General features: G+C 38.8%; 1 protein-coding gene across 1 annotated transcript in view; it reads right to left on the reverse strand.

Moving 5' to 3' along the window:
• MRPL3 (mitochondrial ribosomal protein L3) overlaps window positions 1–24,669 on the reverse strand; it is a 45,004-nt gene that overhangs the window by 6,511 nt on the left and 13,824 nt on the right. Inside the window, exons 5-9 of the mRNA XM_065876525.1 lie at window positions 23,504–23,603; window positions 21,848–21,908; window positions 7,811–7,919; window positions 6,306–6,383; window positions 4,723–4,800 (exon numbers count right to left, since the gene is read on the reverse strand). Of these exons, the coding sequence (XP_065732597.1) occupies window positions 4,723–4,800; window positions 6,306–6,383; window positions 7,811–7,919; window positions 21,848–21,908; window positions 23,504–23,603 (426 nt within the window). The remainder of the gene's footprint in view (window positions 1–4,722; window positions 4,801–6,305; window positions 6,384–7,810; window positions 7,920–21,847; window positions 21,909–23,503; window positions 23,604–24,669) is intronic.

A 24,669-nucleotide genomic window follows, 5' to 3' on the forward strand; every position in this document is an offset into this window, starting at 1 on the left:
CACCAGGGAGGTCCCTGATATCATATTTCACATCTAATTGTTTTGTGTATCCCTTAACTGTGTATTGTGGATACAGATGATTTTACTACTTTTGTCTTTTAACCTCCCTACTAGTTTGTGTGTGGACAATTTACCTTTATCATGTTTGCCTTTACCAGTGAGCTTTTCCATTTCATAATTTTCTTGTTTCTAGTTGCGGCCTTTTCTTTTCCCCTTAGAAAAGTTCCTTTAGCATTTGTTGTAAAACTGGTTTGGTGGTGCTGAATTCTTTTATCTTTTGCTTGTCTGTAAAGTTTTTGATTTCTCCATCAAATCTGAGTGAGGACCTTGCTGGGTATTCTTGGTTGTAGACTTTTTCATCACTTTAAATACATCATGCCATTCCCTTCTGGCCTACAGAGTTTCTGCTCAAAAATCAGCTGACCATCTTACGGGAGTTCCCTTGCACATTATTTATACCTTTTCCCTTGCTGCTTTTCATATTTTCTCTATCTTTAAGTATTGTCAATTTGATTACTATGTGTCTTGGTGTGTTTCTCTTTGGGTTAATCGTCTATGGGACTCTGCGCTTCCTGGACTTGGGTGATTGTTTCCTTCCCCAGGTAAGGGAAGTTTTCAGTTATTATCTCTTCAAGTATTTTCTCAGGCCCTTTCTCTCTCCTTTTTCTAGAATCCCTACAATGGGAATGTTAGTGTGCCTGATGTTGTCCCAAAGTTCTCTTAAACTGTCCTAATTTCTTCTCATTCTTTTTTATTCTGTTACACGGCAGTGATTTCTACTACTATGTCTTCCAGTTCACTGCTCTATTCTTCTGCCTCATTTATTCTGCTACTGGTTCTTTCTAGTGTATTTTTCATTTCAGTTATTATATTCATCTGTTTGGTTGCTCTTTATATTTTCTGACTTTGTTAAAAACTTCTAATTTCTTGCTCTGTGCATCCATTCTTTTCCCAAATTCCTGGATCATCTTTACAATCATTACTCTGAACTCCTCGAGTACACTGCCTACCTCCACTTCACTTCGCTGTTCTTCAGGGATTTTATCTTGTTCCTTCATCTGAAACATATTCCTCTGCCGCCTCAGTCTGTCTAAATTTCTACTTGTATTTTTATGTGTGTGGTAGGTTAATTACATTTCTCAACCTTGGAGAAGTGGGATGTCCTGTATGTCCCAGCAGTACACTTCCCTCTCATCCCTGAAGGATCAGGGACCAGTCTGTTTGCAGACCCAGTTCCACAGGCTGTGTGATCGTAGTTTTCTTGCTTCTGGTGTCTGCCCCTGGCTGGATGGGGCTGCTCTAGAGGCTTGTGCAGGCTTCCTGACAGGAGGGGCCAGTGCCAGCCCACTGGTTGGTGGAGCTGATTCCTCACCCTCTGGTGGGCAGGGCCGTGTCAAAGGGTGTGTCCAAAGACGGCTGTGGGCTCAGGAAGTCTTTAGGCAGCCTGTCTGCTGACAGATGCAGCTGTGTTCCTGCCCACTTGGTTGTTTGCTTGAGGTGTCCCAGCACTGGGGCCTACAGGCTGTTGGGTGGGGCCAGGTTTTGGTGCTAATGACCCAAGCAAGATGTCAGCCTCCAGCAAGAGTTCATGAAGATGAATACTCCCTAATATATCTGCCACTGGTTTTTATGTCCTAAGGGTGAGCCACAGCTGCCCCCTACCTTCCCAGGAGACCCTCCAAGACCAGCAGGTAGGTCTGGCACAGGCTCCTATGAAATTACTGCTTTTGCCCGGGTTCCAGGTGCATGAGGTTCTGCATGTGCCCTTTATGAGTGAGGTCTCTGCTTCCCCCAGTCCTGTGGAGCTCCTGCTATCAAGTCCCACTGGCCTTCAAAGCCAAATGCTCTGGGAGCTCCTCTTCCTGATGCCAGGCCCCCAGCTGGGGAGCCTGACGTCAGGCTCAGAACTCTCACTCCTGTGGGAGAAGTTCTGTGATATAATCATTCTCCAGTTTTTGTGTCGCCAGGTAGTAAAGGATTTGATTACATCACAAGTGCACCCCTCCTATAATCTCATTGTGGTTTCTTTTTTATATCATGTAGAATATCTTTTTTGGTAGGTTCCAGCTTTTTCTTTAATTGATGATTGTTCAGCAGTTAGTTGTGATTTTGGTGTGCTCATAAGAGAAGGTGGGCTCAAGGTCCCTCTTCTCCACCATCTTGTCCCGAATTTGCTGGTACATGTTTTTGTGCACTGAATCTTATCCCTGGCTTTATTATTTCCCCGCCTTCAGGACTCCCTCTCATTCTTTTTATATTTATGTATATCGGCAAACCAGTTCAAACACTTTTTAGGAAAGCTGGAGGTAGGACACACACACACAAAACAGGCAAATCTGAAAATAAATTATAAATTAGGATATAGGGACGAGCACACACAAATATTACAGTACACTATGCTGTAAATAACAGTTCTTTAGGCTCTCTTGATACATTTAGTGAATCCAAAGAACAAAAAGCTTACATTAATTAAACAGGTTGGTTATCCCTAAGACTATCTTACTAACTTTAGAATGAATGACAGACAGGCAGCCCTGTACTCTGTACTCTGATGGAACCAAAAGCTCCTGTGCAGTGAGTGGATGCCACTAAGGCTGCCTGTCCAGCAGGACGAGCCTCAACTTCCAATGGCAAGGGGCTTATTCACCTGCTATGGGATCACTGGGAAGAATGGACAAAGTGGGGTGACTGTTTTCAGAAGATTTACCAAACTTTTGGCATTTAAAACATAAGCCCACAAAAAACTCCCCCAAACCCACATCTTAATGTTTGGGACAGACATTTAAGGTTATAAAAGACAGTTAAAAGGCACTATATTTCAAAGATTTTTTTTCAAGATGAGTTCTTTTATCAAAATCTGTTTGTTGGAAATATATTCACCTAGTGTGTTATCAGTTCAAAGTGTCTAGACATTTCTCTGATGGTATAGTTTCTCAAAATGTATTTGGACTCCTCTTTTGGAATTGCCTTCAGTGTACCTTCTGAATATCTTCAGTGATAGCAAGCCACCATCCATTAAATGGATTGAGTTTCTGGAGGCAATCTTTATTGAAGTGGGTGGAAAAATCTGAATAATAAGTGTTGTTGATTATAAACTATTTATAACAACCAGATCAGAACCCTGCACATATGGTTTTTCAAGGCAGTTCACCTGTTCATCCCTCCTGGAGTCAAGGAAGATACTGAGGTGAACCTGAGAAGTCACAGCAACAGTGAGGCTCAGCTGGAAGCCAGCCTAGAACTGTATACAGTAAATGGGGAAAAAAGGAGGATTTGACAATGTTTAAAACTTCATCTGCTATCCAGTATAATTTATTATGAAAAATGATCATTTTCCTTTTTTATTAGGTTGTTATATTTATAACAATGTAATAAATCTGGAGGTAGGAATACACTGAATTATGAGGCCAAAATGTTAGGAAAAGCACAATGACAATGTGCTGGCTTCAAGTACCTGTCACTATGTACATGACTTGGGTCACCAGGGGTCTGAAAACTTACTTAAACCTAAAAAACTGCAAACTTAAAAAAAAAAAAAAAAGACCAAAAAATCTTGCAAGAATTAATCAAATGCATTTTTTCTTTAAAAAAAAAAAATGAGAATACTCTAGTCAAAAAAGTGAAGAGTTCCAGAAAGGGAATTTTAATTACTGTAAGACTGAAACAAATATTGTACCTTATGCTAGTAACGGAACCTACTTTAAGAAATGAAAAGAAGGGGCTTCCCTGGTGGCGCAGTGGTTGAGAGCCTGCCTGCCAATGCAGGGGACACAGGTTCGTGCCCTGGTCCGGGAGGATCTCACATGCCATGGGGCGGCTGGGCCCGTGGGCCAGGGCCGCTGAGCCTGCGCGTCCGGAGCCTGTGCTCCGCAGCGGGAGAGGCCACAGCAGTGAGAAGCCCATGTACCACAAAAAAAAAAGAAAAGAATACATAGAAAAAGACGGGTTTTTTGAAAATTCTGAGGGTTAAGTTTCAGCCTATTTTTGTTGTTATTGTTGGAAGAGTAATGAAGAATCTATTTTGGGGAACTGCTGATATCACTTCAACTACAAATTTATTTTCAGAATGGAAGATTCAAAATTCAAAAGTGATGTCTCATTTTGTATTATGTTGACTTAAATCCCACGTTGAATATTTATTTTGTATTTTATTTGATGGAAATAAATCTCTGAGAGCTTAAGAATGTTTTTTCAAGTCTATCTTGTATAACATGTTTTCTTCTCTTCATGTTTTGAACATAAAAATGTATTTTTAAGGAAAACAGAGCAATGCTAGTAATAATGATAATAATAAATCTTTCCTTAAAATGTCTACCTCAAACCACCTTTCTTGTTGATTCTCATTTCTCATTTTATTTCCACCACATATACTTCTGGTTCCCATGTCAAAGTACTCTTAAAAAATGAAAAAGTTATTTTTTGGAAGGATAGAGATATATTGATATTTTTGCAAGTAGTTTTGCTAATATCCTTCTGTATTTCTAAAGAACCTCTTACTGGACCTACCAGTAACAAAGGTGCAGGTTCATGGTTTTAGAGACATAGGCTATAGGTTATTTTGTGCAATTTTCTCACTCAGGTGCTACTAAAAAGCAGAAAAAATAGCAAAGAACATGTCGAGAAACAGCTACTTATTTTCAAGACACATTTATGGGTGAGAGGAGAACTTATGGCACACATCCACATCTCTGAACAAGGGAAAATAAAGAGAGTTATACATACCTTTACTAAGCAATTTTTGTGTCCAGGTACAGAGCCATTTACATAGATTATATTGTGCTTTGTGTTTATTCTCCACACCTGAAGTGGAAATAAAATCAAACCTTAAGAGTTAAAAATATTAGAATATATTTATATCAATACAAACAAAAGCTGAGGCTATAAGTAGCCTGTAAAGAAATAATCATGTTAGCACCTCAAAATACTGAACGAGAATAAAACTTTCAAATCCTATGGATGACTTGTACTGTAATACTACAACAGATATGTCTCATGTAAGTGGTAGAAAACTCTCATTTTAAGTATAAATGTGACTGAACGATCAAGACTACTTGGATATTTCAATATTCTCCTGGCACCATTAAGAATAACACATGAAAATTCAATTTTATTTTATTCTTAGTTAACATGAGCTTGCTGCAACTAGAAACTGGGAAGCTGCAACCTCTCTGGGTCTAATTTTTTTAAAAAGTGTGCTGAGCAGATGGCCTTCAAACAGATCTTCACGTGGGAAAAACATTTACACAAATGAGAGAACAATCAAGAAATGGTACTGAGAAAGTATTTGGGGGTAAAATCAAGTTTGACCCATAGTTCATGGCTAAATGCTAAATACTAGGGCAACTGAAATCTCTCTCCTGTCACACATATGCATACATGAAAAGAAAATGCACAAAGACAGTTACAAATAGTTGTCTATGGCAAGTATAAATGTAACAGAAGAGGGAAAAAAAAACCCTTAGATTTAATTATACAAAATTTAAAAAACTTCTGCTGGTTAAAATTTATAACTAAAATACATCTAGAATAGAGAATGAAAGAATATGTACCAAAATGTTACCAGTGGTTGTCTTTGGGGGTTGTTCTTTTGAATGGCCTATTTTCTTTTTTGTACTTTCTATACTTTTCACACATACAGACAGATTAGTTGTTTTAATAAAAATATAATTACATGGCACCTATTATGTACAACTCATTTTCAGTTAGATATTACATATGTTCCTCAAGTTAGCAGACAGTGAATTTAACTCCCCACCCCTTTTAAATACATAATTATTTTACAAAAATGGATATATACCACAATGCTTTTTTAGTACTCTATTTTCCTATTTTGATTGTCTCATATTTTGTCTTCGTCCCTCCTCTTCCTCACCCACATCCGCCCACACATTTGACATTTAATTGAAAGCAATATGATATATAACCATCTATTCTTCTCTGTGCTTACATGGCATGGTGACATATACATGTAGGGAGTTTCTGTTTACTCTTTTATAAGAGTATTATACGTAATGCTCTGAATCTCTTTTTTCATGCAACAACACTGTGGAAATCTTCCAGGTCAAATAGTAGACAATTAACTTTTTAATGAATGCATTTTCCATGGCTTGCATGTTAAATGAACATATATGACAACTCCAACACACACACACACACACACAGAGTACACGTTTCCCCCACCGCTCAATAATTGTAAAACCTATTAGAACCACCATACGCAGATACACGTTAAATATGTATGCTGGTGCATTTGCCTTTAGGCACTAATTTAACCACTCCTCTAAAAAGCCACTCCAGAAACTTACTTTCAGTCCAAATGCTGTCCTATCTATGTTCCCCAATTGTCCAGGCATTTTAGTTCCAGGCCAGACTCTGGCAACATCCTAAAGGAGAGAAACAAAAAGTAGCACTTTTAAGCAGTACTATCAATTTCAAACAGTACCAATCAAACCAAAATGCAAATAAGCTATGTCATTAAAATGTTTTATTTTTTCCTCCATTTTGCTAGCCCCCAGTAAAGAACTAAACATGGATTTAGTCACATTTACCCCTAGAGAATTCCCTTTCTAAATTAGATTAGAACAAAAAAATATAGACTAAGAACATATTTAGGAGAAAAATTCAGTAACAAGAGAGCTGCAACTGAGCCAATAATGGCTGAGACTGACATAAAAACATGTCACACCACCATTCAAAGAAAAAATGGACTGCCTGGCCTGTTTTCACAAATCTTCTGTATTAACTGACTTGGACTCCATCCAGTCCACAGCTGTTGGAATGGTCCTACTCTCCCACCCTGGCTTTTGATGTTACTATCCTTCTGCAAAGTGACTAAAGGAGAGAGTTAGTTACCACCAATAGTGAGAAACTTGGCTTCCATTATCAATATATTCACTTATCTGGTCAATCCTATGATTCACAGAAAATTATCTCAGAATGGCTAACTAATACTACTAAAAAAACATAATTAGAACTCAACACTTGCACATAGTACATTTTAAATTTAGACCCCGGGTATACAGCCAACAACTATGTGTTCATAAGTTACTTGAGTTATTAGTCCACTCTAGTCCCCCACTTTAGTGAGGTTGTTACTCATTTGAAATAGTTATGTTCAGTTCCTAATTTATTCCATTATGGATTCCCCCCCATTTTTATTTTACTTTGAATTTGTAAAACATTAACATGGTTCCAAAGTAAAAAGTATTAACAAAAAAGTATATCTAGATAAGTGCCACTCCTGCCACTCCTGAGCCCTTCCATACTCTTCCCACCCAAGAGTAAGAATCCCCCAGGCTCTTTATGGTACACCTCTGGGAGAGATATTCAGTAGGACTAAATTAGCAGTACAAATCTCCTTCTCTCCTTCCTATGCTCTTATTGTCTATTTCTCCATTTTTTCTCTATTACTTTCCCCTTCATCATTATATTGTCCTTGACAAATTTTCCCAACGGTCTCTTCTAAGGCAAAAACAAATCTGTGAAGGAACCAGTGAGGGAAGATGGCAGGGCATTCTGATCCCTGATCACTTACAGCTGACTTCAGAGTGTAGGATGAGAGACAGAGATGGGAAAGAAAGCAGGCAGACAAGTACTGAGAACACTGGCCGTAAGTACACAGGATATAACCAAATGATTCAAGTCTGGCTCTGTAAAGTAAGGCCAGGACTCATAAATGTGTGACTTTTATTAGGACCCACCTGGAGTAAGATTCAAATAATGTGACTTGATCCCAAGGACAGACTAAAGCACCATATACACAAAAGCTGAATCTTTAGTACTAAAAAGAGGATCACTAAGTTATACTTACACCAGTTGAAATAGCTCCAGGCCTTCTGTGGGTTTTTGTTTGACCGTGAGTAGCTGGCTGGCCTTTAAATCCCCATCTTTTCATGACACCTTGGAAACCTTTACCAATACTGAACAAGATAAACATTAGAATTTACATAATGAACAGAGGATAAATTACCCCCAACTGTATACTTTGATAGTACCTTAGAGTTTTTAGCTAAGTTCCTTATCCAAATTAACTAGAAAAGGCCATACAAGCAAAACTACAAATGAACATGCCTTTATCTCTGTCCTGGTTTGCACACCTTCCTGGAGTCTCATTCTACATAAAATGATTAGTTCAAGATTGTGAGACAACAGCAAGCTAAGCAGTTCTATCACCCTAATCCTATGACACAACACAGTAAAAGTGGGACATTTTATAAGTTCAAAGTACTTGTAAGCGATGCAGCAGGCCACCATTAAGACCCCCACCTCCTGTAAAGCACCTATACTCCAATAAAAACTAAAAACAAAAAAAACCCACCTCCTGGTACACATGCCCCTGTGTGATCAATCACCTCCCCTTGAGTCTGTGTGGACCTAGCAACTCACCTCTTAAGGAATAAACTATGGCAGAAGAGATGAGATGTCACCCCTGACTCTTGGTTACAAAGACACTGGCTTCCATCTCTGCACTCTCGGTTCTGAAGGAAGCCAGCTGCTATCCTATGGAGAGTTATGCAGCAAGGACCTCTCTAGCCAACAACTGTGGACCTGACGCTCGCCAGTGGCCATGTTAATGAGCTTGTGGGCACTTCTTCCCAAGTTGAACCCTGAGATGACCACGGCCTTGACTGTTGCCTCGGCTGCAGCTTCGTGAGAGACCCTGAGCCAGAGGCACCCAGCTAAGCTGTACTGGGAGTTACGACCACAGAAACTGTGAGGTAATAAATGTTTGTTGTTTTAGGCTGTTGTATTTTAGGGTAATGTGCTAGGCAGCAATATACAATAGAACACAAAATAAAACAGTAATAATGCTCTAAATGCTGAACAAGTTTAGAAGATGGATCTTGGTTTCAAGGTTTGAATCAGAAGCCAATGGAGAAATAAAATCAGAGAAAAAATCTAATATTTCAATTTTTAAACAAAACCATTCTATTTTCAAATTCTGCTAACTAGAGAAACATTATGCAGTGTAGGTAGAAACGACACTAAGGTTCAAGCAGCATTAGAGTTTATCTCTGTCAAATATATCAGGACAAATGATACAAGGAAAGGGCTAGAATGAATTGTAAGACTCTACCAGCCTTAGTTTTATTTTTATAGACTCTTAAGATGAACACTTTTTCCACCTTTCATTAGATATGTCAACATATTTTTCATGCTGTGTTCCCTTAATTTAATAAAGCTAGCTATTATTAAATAAATAGTGCCCAGTTCAGGACATTTACAAAAAGGACCAATAACAAAAGATTTTGAGAACTATGTATTTTCCACAAGGACTTTGCTATGCATTTAACAAAGAATTATCAGAGAGTAATGGATTGAAGTAAGCCCACATGACTAAGATGGTTTGTTTTAGATAAATCAAGAAACCAGCATAAAAATAATATGAATATGTATAGAATATAACAGTCGAATAATATTATATCACATGTCAAAAGTTATTTGTATATGAATAATTTAAATGTAGCTTTTCTCACATTAATCAACTGAACACATCACGTGGAGTACACTGACCAGCACACCTTGTTTTATTATGCTCCACAGATACTGTGGTTTTCACAGTTTGAAAGGTTTGTGGCAACCTTGTGTGATCAGATAATGATTAGCACTTTTTGACCATGAAGTTTTTTTTTTTTTAATTTTTATTGGAGTATAGTTGCTTTACAATGTTGTGTTAGTTTCTGCTGTACAGCCAAGTAAATCAGATATACATATACATATACCCACTCTTTTTAAAATTTCCTTCCCATTTAGGTCACCACCTACTGAAGAGCATTGAGTAGAGTTCCCTGTGCTATACAGTAGGTTCTTATTAGTTATCTATTATATATATAGTAGTGTATATATGTCAGTCCTAAACTCCCAATTCATCCCACCCTACCCTTCCCCCCTTGGTAACCGCAAGTTTGTTTTCTACATCTGTGACTCTATTTCTGCTTTGCAAACAAGTTCATCTGTACCATTTTTCTAGATTCCACATATAAGTGATATTATATGATATATGTCTTTCTCTTTCTGACTTACTTCACTCCGTATGACAATCTCTAGGTCCATCCATGTCACTGAAAATGGCATTATATTTCGTTCATTTTTAAGCCATGAAGTATTTTTAAATTAAGGCACATATATTGTTTTTTTAGATATAATGCTATTGTACAGGCTACAGTACAGTGTAAACATAACTTCTATATGCACTAGGAAACCAAAAGCTTGACTCGCTTTACTGCTGTTGTCTGGAACCAAACTGCAGTATCTCCGAGGCGTGCCTGTACATAATTGATTTTTTGCCTCCAAAACTCAAAATAATGCTTATGCTCGATCAAAGAGCTAAAACAGAAATTTAACATATATTCATTGAAAAGTCACTATAAACTTTGCAAGGTTAACATCTAAGAAGGCAAACTATGATAATCAAATATTTTACTGAAATTTTGCTTCAGAAACTTAACAAATATTTCTACTTAACGCTGAATTTTAGAATATATTGATATTTGAAAAATAAATGCTTTGCAATTTAAAAATAAAAAAGAAGTACCTAAAGAGTCATTTGAACTTATGATATTGCTTGGCAAATAACATTTTTAAAAATTTTTTATAAATTTATTTATTTCATTTATTTTATTTTTGGCTGCACTGGGTCTTCGTTGCTGCACGTGGGCTTTCTCCAGTTGTGGCGAGTGGGGGCTACTCTTCGTAGTGGTGCATAGGCTTCTCATTGTGGTGGCTTCTCTTGTGGCAGAGCATGGTCTCTAGGTGCGCGGGCTTCAGTTGTTCTACAGCACAGGCTCAACAGTTGTGGTGCATGGGCTTAGTTGCTCCACAGCATGTGGGATCTTCCCAGATCAGGGCTCGAACTCATGCCCCCTTCATTGGCAGGTAGATTCTTAACCAATGCACCACCAGGGATGTCCTGGCAAATAACACTTTAAAGAAAACAAGGGAACGGACTGGCAATGCCAAATCTAAAATGAGCATGTTTTCAAAATACGGCATTCTAACACTGGTCATTCTTGGTAGAAAGTTTGTTGGTAACTTGAGTTCTCAAACTGATTCATCTCCTGCTTGAAGAGAGAGCATGCATGTGTGCACCAGTAAAAAAACACTCCAGGTAAATTACAGGAGATAATTCAGCTCATCTTACCAGCAAAGGATTACAAAATCAAAGTGGTGTCCTGAAACTGCAAATTACTGTCAGCCAATTACAGACTGTTTTTCAATCTAGTTCTAGAACACATCATGTTGTTATACTGTGTACAACAGGAGCCTCTTCAATAAATAACATTTAAACAAAAGGGTAAGACACACATGATGTGACAAATCACTGGCTGAATTGAGACTACGGAGAACAGAGGGCACCTGTTGCTCCACGGAGGGGGCACAGGTGTCTATTCTGTTGTTTCTCTCAGCTGTCGCCCAACTGGAGAACAAAAACAAAACAAAAAGCAAGATATGAATGAATCTACACTTAGCAAACCCATGCAGAGTTCAAACATAAGGTTTTCACAAGTCACATAAAATAATACCTTCACTTTACTAAATAGGATATAAAACACAAAACGTACTTTATCTCTCCCACCCCTTTTCTGCTGCAGTTTTTAATGACAGCAGAAAAAAACAAATAAAGGAAAATTCAAATCAGCTAAGAGCACAATGTTAGAAGTTCCAAATTTAGTGAAACATATCTGAAAATTAGGAAAACATAAAAAATTTATTTTATTTAGAGCATTCATACTTGCTAAAACCAAAACTTCCTCAAAAAATCTCAGAGATGCGATTTAAATTTAGGCTTTATTGCCCTTGTTTCTGGGTATATTTCCTCACTATACTTTAAGTTCATGAAGTGCAGGGATTGTGCAGCATCTAACCCTAGTGCCCTACCTAGAGAACTCAGACTAATTTTGTTACTGGCTATAACTGTGTCTTAGGAAGAGAGATGATTATTTCCTTTATTTTGTCCTGTAGTTTCCAAATGCTGTATAATGGGCTTGTCTTTTATAAAAGTTTATGAAGATCATATTAAGAAAAGGCAAGGAGGGGCTTAAAGGTTTGACTGTAAGAATCTTGCAGAATAGAATGCATAATTTAGTGTTTCCAACTGCATTCTATAAATCTCTAGAGAATACTATGAATTTCATTTCCCTGTCACATTGACAAATGCCTAAATGTCTACCAGCAGACACAAAGGTTTTAATACAAACCCATCATGTATTTCCCCACTTTGTGGGAAACTGCCTTTGACTGCATCGTTCTGGATACACTTGTATATGCGGATAAAACAAAATGACCATGAGGTGAGGAGTGCTCTCAAGTCCATCCATTCTGAGTCCTCAAGGAAATTCCTTCAAAATTCTCATCACTGAGTTTTGCCCTTGCCACTGAAGATCCCTGTAAATGCTGGGAGTCAATTTCTACTCAACTCAGTGTTGTTGTCTAAACCTATTCCATCAGTGATATAAAACAGTTCCTGAGCACACAGGTAAGTCATGGTGGAATCTTCCAGTTGCTCTGTGTCCCATCACATACAGTTAAAAGCTGGCATGGAAGATCTGTATGGCTGTTACTCTCCAGGATGAATTTGTGACAGCATGACCTGAACTGCAGGTATTCTGTTTATGTCTAAAAACTATAAAGCTCCCATCAATATCTGGGAACATTTTTACCAACAACTGACTGCTAAGAGTGGACCGCTTACAGCTTTCTGACATCAAATCTAGCTCATTCAATAGTACAAAGAGCCAAATGTGCAGTGATTCCTTTGAGTCCTCTTACAGAGGGAGCATTTTCCAGCTGTTCTAAGTAAACCCAGAACACCACGTTTGCTGTCCTGAGTTCAGTCTGCTCTTCTCAAAGAAGAAAACTCAAAAACTCAAATAATTCTGCAATATCATGGAAAGATACAACAGTTTTCTGAGTATTACTTCTTCATTAATATAGAAAACAGTGAGTTATACCACTTGGAAAACTGAGGGATTATTTTTTGGAAACAGATTTTTAGAATTGAAAGGAAACTTAGAATATGTGGAATCTAAAAGAGAAATGATACAAGTGAACATTTACAAAACAGAAACAGACTCACAGACCTAGAACACGAATTTATGGTTACCAGAGAGGAAAAGGGTGGGGAGGGATAAATTAGCGGTTTGGGATTAGCAGATACAAACTACAAAATATAAAATAAATAACCAACAAGGACCTACTGTATAGCTCAGTATAGTTATACTGAGCTACTGTATAGTTCAATATCCTGTAATAAACCATAATGGAAAAGAACATGATAAAGGATATGTAATGTATAACTCAATCACTTTGCTGTACACCTGAAACTAACACGATATTGTAAATCAACTATACTTAAGAAAACAAAAACCCACATTAAAAAAAAAAAAGAACCTTAGAAACCATTTACTCCCAAACCCTTATGTTAAAGATAATGAAATCCACATCCAGAGAGGTTAAGCCACTTGCCCAAGGTCAAATGCCTGGTAAATGAAAGTATCTGGTCATGCTTTTAACCCAGGTCATACTGCCTCTTGAGAAATAGAGTAAAGCAAAAATAAAGTAGCGTATCAGAGACGCATGGAGTTATTTCAAGGGCATCCTCATTACACTGTAAATTCCTGATGTAGCAGGTATTATGTATTCTTAAAATTACCTAGAGTTTTTTTTTTTTTTTTTTTTTTTTTTTTTGTGGTACGCGGGCCTCTCTCTCACTGTTGTGGCCTCTCCTGTTGGAGAGCACAGGCTCCAGACACGCAGGCTCAGCGGCTATGGCTCATGGGCGCAGCTGCTCCGTGGCATGTGGGATCTTCCTGGACCGGGGCACGAAGCCGTGTCCCCTGCACCGGCAGGCGGACTCTCAACCACTGCGCCACCAGGGAAGCCCACCTAGAGTGTTTTGTAAAGCTACTACTTTGCTATACAAAACAGTCTAAAGTAAGAGGCAATAATGTGATGTATTAGAAAATACCACAATCTAATTCCTAATGACTTAATGTTGTTAATTCATTTAAAAAGATATTTCCTATTGAGGAAAACAGATTTTTCCTTTAAAATTTTGAAACAAATGAAAAAACAGTAATATCACCAATAGCAATAGCAGCCAATAGTCCTGAGCATTCACTATGTCCCAGATCTTGAGCTAAGAGCCTTCTGTGAATTATCTCATTCAGTCTTTACAACATGGCTATGAGGTAGGTGCTGTAATTAGTCTTGTGTTAAACATGAGGCGACTGAGAGGTTAAGAAAGCTGTTTAGGTCACAGAGCTGCTGAGAAGCAGATCCATGCTTTCCCTAGACCACCTCTGATGAGACACTCATTTTGACTTGACTGAAGAGGGATTATTTTTTAGAGACTACTTCCCTCTATAGTTTACTCATTTTGAAAACTGTATGCTTAAAAATTTACTGCTTTGGATAACTAGTAAATAAAGTAACTTATTAAAAATGAAATAAAATTGCAAATGTGCAGGACTGGAGAGCAATTGTTCCCTGAAGGCAGCATCCACCTTGCTTTCCCTCCCAGTTCCCAGCAAACACCCACCAGTCAGAATAACAAGGTAGTGGGGAAGGCTTCCGACCATGTGCAGGCACCCTTCTCTGAACAGTGTGCAGGACTGCTCACACAGCCCAAAGAGTCTTTGCTTTGTTAAGAACCTACCTGGCTTTTTAATCACCTTAAGGCTCTGATGGACAATATTTCTGTACACATTTTGATATTTTAATGAAAGAACCCAAATTAACTCTCCCCAACTCCTTTCAGTTTTACTACCACGGATAACATTATCAAAGTAAGCACCTATTTTTCTACTTTGAGGCCAAAGGGTAATGAGAATTTAAAGCGCACTGTTAACTTCAAAAATAGTAAGATTACGCCAGAAATTGCTATTAAAGTAATATGATTGTGCCTGAAAATATATGGGCTGTTTTCAGTAGCCCAGACTCGTAGACAGAGTTTTAGATTATCTTTCACTCAGAAAGAAGTAGCTGAATGAGCTGTTTTCTGATTTCAATCTGGGATTCAAGAAATTACTTCAGGCTTGCCACTGTCATGAATTCAAAGTTCAGTAAGACACCTGGCAGGAAAGTGCCCCCATGCCCACCGTTATGGATGCAACACCACCTGTGTCCTTCAAGTCCTTTGAGACAGGGACCTAACATTTTCTCCTAAACACTGCAGAATGCGTTTTTACAGTTTTATTTTTATCTTACTTTAATTCTTTTCTGATTTCGTTCCCTAAAAAAAGAAAAACTCTACAAGTTAAAATAAGCACTGCTAGGATTCAACAGAAAACAATGGACTAAACATCCTATGTTGAGGGTAGAATCAACAGTCATACTTTATCTCACCCACTCTTTATATATTATCTAGAGAGGTTTCCTCCTCAAAACTGAGAAAGAAAGGGAAAATGTTAGGCCCCCAACCCATCATCTATTAGAAGTTATGGTGGAATATAATTACAGAATAAGAATATAATCTTTAAAAGGGTCCTAGTATAGGAAGTGGGTAGTGGTGGTGGTGTGGGGAACGTATCAATATATGTGCTATACTTTAAATTTTATTTAGAATAAATTACAAAAAACTGACATATTTCAAAGACTAGGCCTTGTTACCTATTTATAGCATAATGAAAACTGTGAAAAATTATTCTGCTAGAATGGTTTTATATATTAGATGTAAAGATCTTTCCCATATAATCTAAATTTGTATACTCAGACCTTTTAGATAAAAAACTATTCCTGGTTTATAAGTAAAAATTAAAAAGAACTCTAGTAAATATATATTCACCTCACACTCTAATGCAACAATGGTAAATTTACTTATTTATATAGAAAATTATATCCAAATTCAGCACAGGTAAATACAATGTATCTTTCAGTGTAAGCAGATTTCCTAATGCAATCATTAAAAGAGGAACATTTTAAAAATTTAAGGAAGCCTTCAAGAGGGTGCTACTGTTGGTTACTGGTCACTAAAAAGAAAATGTCTGCAGACAATTTCATTCTTGAAGTAGAAAGATTCTATTAACACTGTATTTTCTTAAATTAGTACTTTTCCATTTTAATTTTTCTTATTTAGTTAGTTATTTCTAAAGTATATTTAATCCAGCAATTAAAATTGAAGGTACAAGGTAAAAAAACTTGAAATATAAGTATAGATTTAACCATTAAATATCACTATTACAACATGAGAAAAATGAACAATTTCAATTAAGAAAAAAGTCTCAAACAAATTCATCTCTAATGGAAATGAGATGATGAAGCCAGTTACTAAGGAGACCAGTTTTCAGTTTCATGCTAACTAAAATGTGGGTAATACAAAGGCCTGCTTTTACTGACAATGTTATTTGAAACTGGATTAATTAGACTTGCCTGCTTTAAAACAGATGTTCATGTTATAATTTGAGTAGAGTTGAGAAAAGGCAGGCACTGGGACTCTGTGCTGGGTAAAGGAGCAGCAGGAAAAGAAGGTCCACCGGTGAGTTCCTGACTATTCTCCAGTCCAGTGATTCTCAGAGTGTGGTCCCTGGACTAGCAACAACCACACAACCTGGGAACTTGTTAGAAATGCAAATTCTCAGGTACTACCCCAGATCTAATGAATCTGAAGATTGGTGGGGGAGTGGAGGTAGGGGAGATTGTGAAGCCCACTGAAGTGTGGGAAATGATGCTCCAGGCTGTGAACCCATGTCCCTCATCTGACCTAACCATGTCACTGCACCATTTTTTCTCTAGTGTTTGCACCTGTAACAGGATTAATAATAAAGACAATGGAGCCCAGAAGTTTCAAAATTTTAAAACAGGGGCTGAAAATGGAGGACAAGGTAGAAAATCTCTGGCTGTAAGTGAGCCATAGCAAGAGACTGCAAGAACTCAGAGCCTATGTCCAAAAGATAATGGCTCCATTTACAGTTAACAAGGAAAAAAAAAACATTCTCACTGGCTGCGAGGGCTAAAACACCAAGCAGGGGGAACTGGCCAAAAAATAAGAAGCATCAGGGAAAGGATGTAAAAGAATTTAAAAAGGAAAAAGAAAAGCAAGCAAATTCATGTGTGCGTGCACGTACACACGCACAGGAAAGTCAACAGCAAAGAGACAGCTTCCACCAGGACTGGGTGTAGCTGAGACCTAATAAACCTGCACCCAGGAGGAATCCAAAACATCTCCACATGAGGACAGAGCTCTGTAAATTCGGAAGCACGTACAAGCATCCTGACGCCATAATAACATGCCAGCTCCAAGAGCTGCAGCCATTGGCAACATTTAGTGAAAGGTCAAAGTCTGTTTCATTTTGATCTCAAGTAATACCCCGAAAAGGTACGCACACCAGAGCACAGTGCACATGCTACACAAAGTCAAACAGAAAACGGTACTGCAACCCACACAACAATGAGGGTTTTCTCAAATGCAGGCGCCCCTTTTCCAGAGTCGAATGTCAACTACTCTAAATCCCAGGGTTAGTTACTCTCCCAGCTCTCATCAGCCATCTAGTCCTGAGGCTGGCACATGGCTGTACACACTCTTGTTTTCTAGGTACATGATCTTAAAACACAAAACAAAACCAACACACTCTCCTTCCACTTTACACTCACAAGGAGAAGCCTGAAGTTTTAAAAATAGCTTTTAGGAAGCCAAGGAAACCCAACAGTAGCATATGAAATGAAAGCATCTAGTGAACACAGGCACTGAAAGGTTAGGCTCCAACCCAAGCTAGTCACAAACACTGCCACAGAGCATCTGCTAACAAAGGAATCTGACTTTGCAGGGCTTCCTGAATATCTCATTTACCCTGTAAAATATGTAATGGAATGCACACATTATTAACTGTGTGTAAATTAACAAATTACCGTGAGGCATTTTATCATATGTAATAATTCAGGAATTTAAAAAGTAAAACCATCTGATTCACAACACACACGTCTCCCCACTTACTCAAACCAAAGCTTTACAGCTCCAATATTTTGACTTCTTCACAAGGGTAGGCAGGACAAATGTTACCAAAAGACCAGTAATTTCAGACGCCCCAGCAAGTAGGAATGAGTTCGCAACAATCAGGGAGCAGGGAGAAAAAGAGGAAGGTTCACAGTCTCTTTAAAGAGGCCCCACTTTCCTCTACTCCACCGCCAACCTAGCCCACTCCACTTCGAAATAGCTAATCAAAAGTTAAGGCCCCTGGGCTTCCCTGGTGGTGCAGTGGTTGAGAATCTGCCTGCCAATGCAGGGGACATGGGTTCAAGCCCTGGTCTGGGAAGATCCCACATGCCGTGGAGCAACTAGGCCTGTGAGCCACAACTACTGAGCCTGCGCGCCTGGAGCCTGTGCTCCACAACAAGAGAGGCCGCGATAGTGAGAGGTCCACACATGGCGATGAAGAGTGGCCCCCGCTTGCCGCAACTAGAGAAAGCCCTCGCACAGAAACGAAGACCCAACACAGCCAAAAATAAATAAATATTAAAAAGTTAAGGCCCCTAGGACCTGTGTGCAATGGCCCGTATTTAAAAGTAGGCAGTAATAATGTGGAAGTGAAGAAATATCTGACCGCATTTAAGAAACTGATGCTGGATTTATCTGGTTTCCTTGGATATAAGAAGCTGCTCTGTCTCAGTCACTGTGATTCTAAGGTTAACCCAGAGCACCAGTGGGCCACTGTTCATTTTCAAAGGGTTCTCAGTCAGAATATTCCAAAAACAAAACAGGCACATAAATCAGTGAAACTACCATCTATGCTGATAGAACAAGAAACAAGAATGGACAAGAGCTGGGAAATTGCCTGGTGGTCCAGTGGTTAGGAATGGGCACTTTCACTGCCGTGGGCCAGGGTTTGATCTCTGGTTGGGGAACTAAGATCCTGCAAGTCACACAGACAAGAGCTGATATCTGGAGTTAAGCTTAGCTTAGATCATGTGGATTCTAACAACTGATACTGAACAATTTATTTCTATTTTTTTTAATTTTAATTTTTTTATTTTTGGTTGAGTTGGGTCTTCATTGCTGCATGCCAGCTTTCTCTAGTTGCAGCTAGTGGGGGCTACTCTTCATCGCGGTGCGTGGGCTTCTCATTGCAGTGCCTTCTCTTGTGGCAGAGCATGGGCTCTAGGTGCACGGGCTTCAGTAGTTTTGGCACACAGGCTTAGTAGTTGTGGCTCGCGGGCTCTAAAGCACAGGCTCAGTAGTTGCGGCACACGGGCTTAGTTGCTCCACAGCATGTGGGATCTTCCTAGACCAGGGCTCGAACCTGTATCCCCTGAATTGGCAGGTGGATTCTTAACCACTGAGCTACGAGGGAAGTCCCTGAACAACTTCTTCCTTTTTTTTTTAACTTCTTTATTAGAGTATAATTGCTTTACAATGGCATGTTCGTTTCTGCTTTATAACAAAGTGAATCATATACATGAAACATATACATATGTTCCCATATCTCTTCCCTCTTGTGTCTCCCTCCCTATCCCACCCCTCCAGGCGGTCACAAAGCACCGAGCTGATCTCCCTGTGCTATGCGGCTGCTTCCCACTAGCTATCTACCTTACATTTAGTAGTGTACATATGTCCATACCTTTCTCTCGCTTTGTCACAGCTTACCCTTCCCCCTCCCCATATCCTCAAGTCCTTTCTCTAGTAGGTCTGTGTCTTTATTCCTATCGTACCCCTAGGTTCTTCATGACATTTTTTTTCTTAAATCCCATATATATGTGTTAGCATACAGTATTTGCTTTTCTCTTTCTGACTTACTTCACTCTGTATGACAGACTCTAGGTCTATCCACCTCATTACAAATGAGCTCAATTTCGTTTATTTTTATGGCTGAGTAATATTCCATTGTACATATGTGCCACATCTTCTTTATCCATTCATCCGATGATGGACACTTAGGTTGTTTCCATCTCGGGGCTATTGTAAATAGAGCTGCAATGAACATTTTGGTACATGACTCTTTTTGAATTATGGTTTTCTCAGGGTATATGCCCAGTAGTGGGATTGCTGGGTCATATGGTAGTTCTATTTGTAGTTTTTTAAGGAACCTCCATACTGTTCTCCAGTGGCTGTATCAATTTACATTCCCACCAACAGTGCAAGAGGGTTCCCTTTTCTCCACACCCTCTCCAGCATTTATTGTTTCTAGATTTTTTGATGATGGCCATTCTGACTGGTGTGAGATGATATCTCATTGTAGTTTTGATTTGCATTTCTCTAATGATTAATGATGTTGAGCATTCTTTCATGTGTTTGTTGGCAGTCTGTATATCTTCTTTGGAGAAATGTCTATTTAGGTCTTCTGCCCATTTATGGATTGGGTTGTTTGTTTTTTTGTTATTGAGCTGCATGAGCTGCTTATAAATTTTGGAGATTAATCCTTTGTCAGTTGCTTCATTTGCAAATATTTTCTCCCATTCTGAGGGTTGTCTTTTGGTCTTGTTTATGGTTTCCTTTGCTGTGCAAAAGCTTTGAAGTTTCATTAGGTCCCATTTGTTTATTTTTGTTTTTATTTCCATTTCTCTAGGAGGTGGGTCAAAAAGGATCTTGCTGTGATTTATGTCATAGAGTGTTCTGCCTATGTTTTCCTCTAAGAATTTGATAGTTTCTGGCCTTACATTTAGGTCTTTAATCCATTTTGAGCTTATTTTTTTTTTTTTTTTTTTTGCGGTATGCGGGCCTCTCACTGTTGTGGCCTCTCCCGTTACAGAGCAGAGGCTCCGGATGCGCAGGCTCAGCGGCCATGGCTATGGCTCACGGGCCTAGCCGCTCCTCGGCATGTGGTATCTTCCCGGACCGGGGCATGAACCCGTGTCTCCTGCATCAGCAGGCGGACTCTCAACCACTGCGCTACCAGGGAAGCCCTGAGCTTATTTTTGTGTATGGTGTTAGGGAGTGATCTAATCTCATACTTTTACATGTACCTGTCCAGTTTTCCCAGCACCACTTATTGAAGAGGCTGTCCTTTCTCTGTACATTCCTGCCTCCTTTTATCAAAGATAAGGTGACCATATGTGCATGGCCTGAACAATTTCTATATAAACGTATTTAAAGGCTTGGTGACTTCATTCCATAGTGAGATAACCTCAACTGATTTTTGAAAAAATACTTCTGTAAGATTTAAAGTTTCCTGGAGATTATCTAGCCAGTACTGGGCTTATCTTAACAGACGGTAAGATATTTTTAAAAAACTACAGTACCCCAAATACCACCACCCAACATAAGTATGATTCAAAGTCAGCATTTCTGTTAGAGTGAAAATTAAGTGTTAATTTCTACCAAATTTGAACACTTGTTTACACATGACAAAATATTTTGCTTTTATGGAAGAGGTCTCTTCTAGTGCTAAGAGATGATGCCACGCTGTTGAAGACACCTAAGGTGTAATCCTATTTCTTCTTTCAGCTCATGATAGGATTTTAACACAGTTCCACAAATGCTTTATACAGTTAGTTACCTTAGGGGAACCTTAAGCACAACTATCGCAAATAGTGCAAGATGTTTGTAATTTAACTGCTTCCCTTATCTTTCACCAACAAACCATATGCTGCCTTTGGTCTTCAAACAGATGTGGGCCCAGCCCACAAGGAACATGAGTTCCTTGTGGGAACTCAGTAATGGACCTTTCTCTTAATCCCATCTCAAGAAGCACACATCTCAGTTTAAAAGCTATAACCCAAAATGAACTCTTCACAAACAACTAATTCGGTGCAATTTAAAAACCAGTACCATCAGTAACATTAAGGATTAGAGTTATGAATGAGAATAATGGTTACTTATCCTTTATTCACTGACTTTGAAAGGCTGCACTTCTTTCACTCACTCTGTTTTTTAATATACAAGGAAAACAAAAGGAAAAAACCTGTTCCGTGGACCTACGTTTTGGCTGTGACATCCACATACTGTCCTGGGCGAAAGTGAGCAGCATATAGAGGAGTGCCTTTATGAAAAGAAAACAAAAAATCAGTATGAAATCAGCCCAAAAACAACTTCATTAAACATAAACTACATACAGGAAGCCTTCTAGCTATCAGATTTCAAAATGTCAGGAGAGTCTCTTCTGCAATTTCAATTATTAGAAATGTCAACAATAAAATAATAAAACTGCTCAACAAATGTATTTTAATGGACTGTATGTAGGCTGAAGTATGGGGCACATGGTGCTGGAGTGGCCAACAGCCCACGGCCACTGGTGCGCTTGTACCTTCACAGAGGCCAACGTGATACTGGCTGAAACAGGCAACTCCTGTGACAACACTGTTCCCGCTGGTAAATACATGAGATTCTTGGTTGTTTCTGTGAATAACAATATGTTAAGATGTATTTCCTATTTCAAATAAGGAAAATAAAAATAAGAGAATGACTCAAAAAACACTGGGGCTGGATCTTTTTTTTTTTCCTATTGGAGATAAGTTATTCAAAAATAGGAATCAACATTAACATGATCCAGTAAAAGATTTTTTTTTAAAGCTGGAACCAATGTAGTAGAGAATGTAATCAAAAGCTATTTTTGTTTGTTTAAAACAGGGAGTAAAGTGCTGTAGGTTTAGTGTCCTTAAGGTAGGACCCAACGTGGATTTACATGGGCAGAGAAAAACCTTCATTTAAGAAAAAATAGGGGAGATTAAAAAGTGACCGAATTTCTACGAGGTTGAATGACCTGAACTGCTGATATTTGACCATTTTTCACCCCCCCACACAAAAAATATCATGTGGTTTGTGCTACAGCAAAAGTTAATGTGGACTTAATTTTTATACTTGTTAGTTTAATTCCATGTACTTTACCTCAAAGATGAAAAACTTGCACTTCAAAAAATACCTTCAATTCTAAGTTATATCAAGGCTGACTCTACCGCCCCTATTAATAAGGCATATTGCAATTGTATTCTACTTCAAGAAATTCAGTTCAGGTATTAAAATATCAAATCTTAAAACATCCTTCTACAGTCTACTTGTTAGAGAACTCAAGTTCAAGAGATAGGGAGCTTTTCTGAAGTTCAAAGACATCAAAATGCCATTAACTATATGAACCAATATAATCATAGTGCCAAATCTTACTTTTTGACATTCCATGGAGTAGGTAAAATACTTTGAAATATTTAAGTAAGAATCTTTGCATCAAGGTGCTTTGGTCAGTCACTTTCCTGTTTCAGGCTACATTTTCTCAAATTATCCTATCTCAGTGAGGGTCTATTCTTTCCTTAATAAAATGCCAGCCTACAAACAGTGAACTTCAATTTTAAAAGTTCGTTTATTTATTTGGAGTGGCTTTTCCAAATGTGAAACTCTCTGTACATTAAAAACAAAAGCGTTCCTCCCTCTTTCATGGAAAACAAAGAATTCTCTACAGTTCTTTCCACTTAAAAAAGAAAAAGACTTGTTTGTCCCTAGTGATTAAATCAGTTACAGTTCTATATTTAAAAATAAATGTTTGGGACTTTGTATTGTGAATTCAGCTTTACTGAAAGGGCTTACATTAAACAAATCACATATTTGGGTATTTTAACCTCCCTCTTCTCCCCAACCTCAGATTACCTGGCTTAATTACAGCATTATCTGTTACATTAAAGATTTTAACTTTCTGTTTTGGTGGCAATCCAAGTTCTCTGTAAAATTCCAATATAGATGTAGATTTCTAGAGGAAAAGCAGCACATATAAGTAACACATTAATTACAAAAAGTGGAATTTAATGCCTAGAGATCTAAACTAAGTTACTAACACTCCAGGAAAACAAATTAAAGAGCACTCTGCTTCCCCAATGAACAAGAGTACTCTATAGCCCTTAATTAAGGGAGGTGAGATTTTCATCCATCACACTCAGATTTGGCATAGCGTAGCTCATATAAAGAACTGGGATAGTATAGCTCAAAGTATACGGGGAAAGACTCTTGTTCCACAGGAAAAGAAATACAGTCATGCTCATATTTGGATTTTTTTTTTTTTTCTTTTGTGGTACGCGGGCCTCTCCCGCTGCGAAGCACAGGCTCCGGACACGCAGGCTCCGGAAGCGCAGGCTCAGCAGCCATGGCCCATGGGCCCAGCCGCTCTGCGGCATGTGGGATCTTCCCGGACCGGGGCACGAACCCGTGTCCACTGCATCGGCAGGCGGGCTTCCAACCACTGTGCCACCAGGGAAGTCCTCATATTTGGATTTTGACTGGAGACCGTCTGTATCAAGAACCCCAATCTTGGGAAATTTGACTCTAATTTCCCTGCTGTGTCCAAGCAGCTGGGAGGAAACATGACAAGTCACATTCAAATGTACAATCAGACTTCACAGTGAGTCCCTGTGTGGCCTGGCCAACCCACATTCCCCTGTTAAATCCCTCTCACACCCACATTCCCCTGTTAAATCCCTCTCACTCCCCAAGACAGCTCCGCCACACCCTCTTAAAACCTCCAGCACTCTCCCCTCCTTCTCCCTGCTTTGAGCTGATAATGTTGCTTCTTATTGCACTGAAAAAAGCAGAAGAATGGAGAGCCCTTCCCCAAGCTTTTACCACCAAATCAATCATCACCCTCCCACCCCACTCCAGGTGCACGAGAGGCACATGGGAAGCTTTCAGAGAACACCAAGGCCAAGGCCTCAGCTTGGAGGCTGTAACTTCACCGGTCTAAGGGGGCATCCAGGTGTCAGCGTTTTTTCAGCACTCCATATGGTCCTGATGTGAATCTGGGGCTGGGAACCACAATAACAGAT

The sequence above is a fragment of the Phocoena phocoena genome, chromosome 4 (assembly GCF_963924675.1).
Source record: "Phocoena phocoena chromosome 4, mPhoPho1.1, whole genome shotgun sequence".
NCBI lineage: Eukaryota > Metazoa > Chordata > Mammalia > Artiodactyla > Phocoenidae > Phocoena > Phocoena phocoena.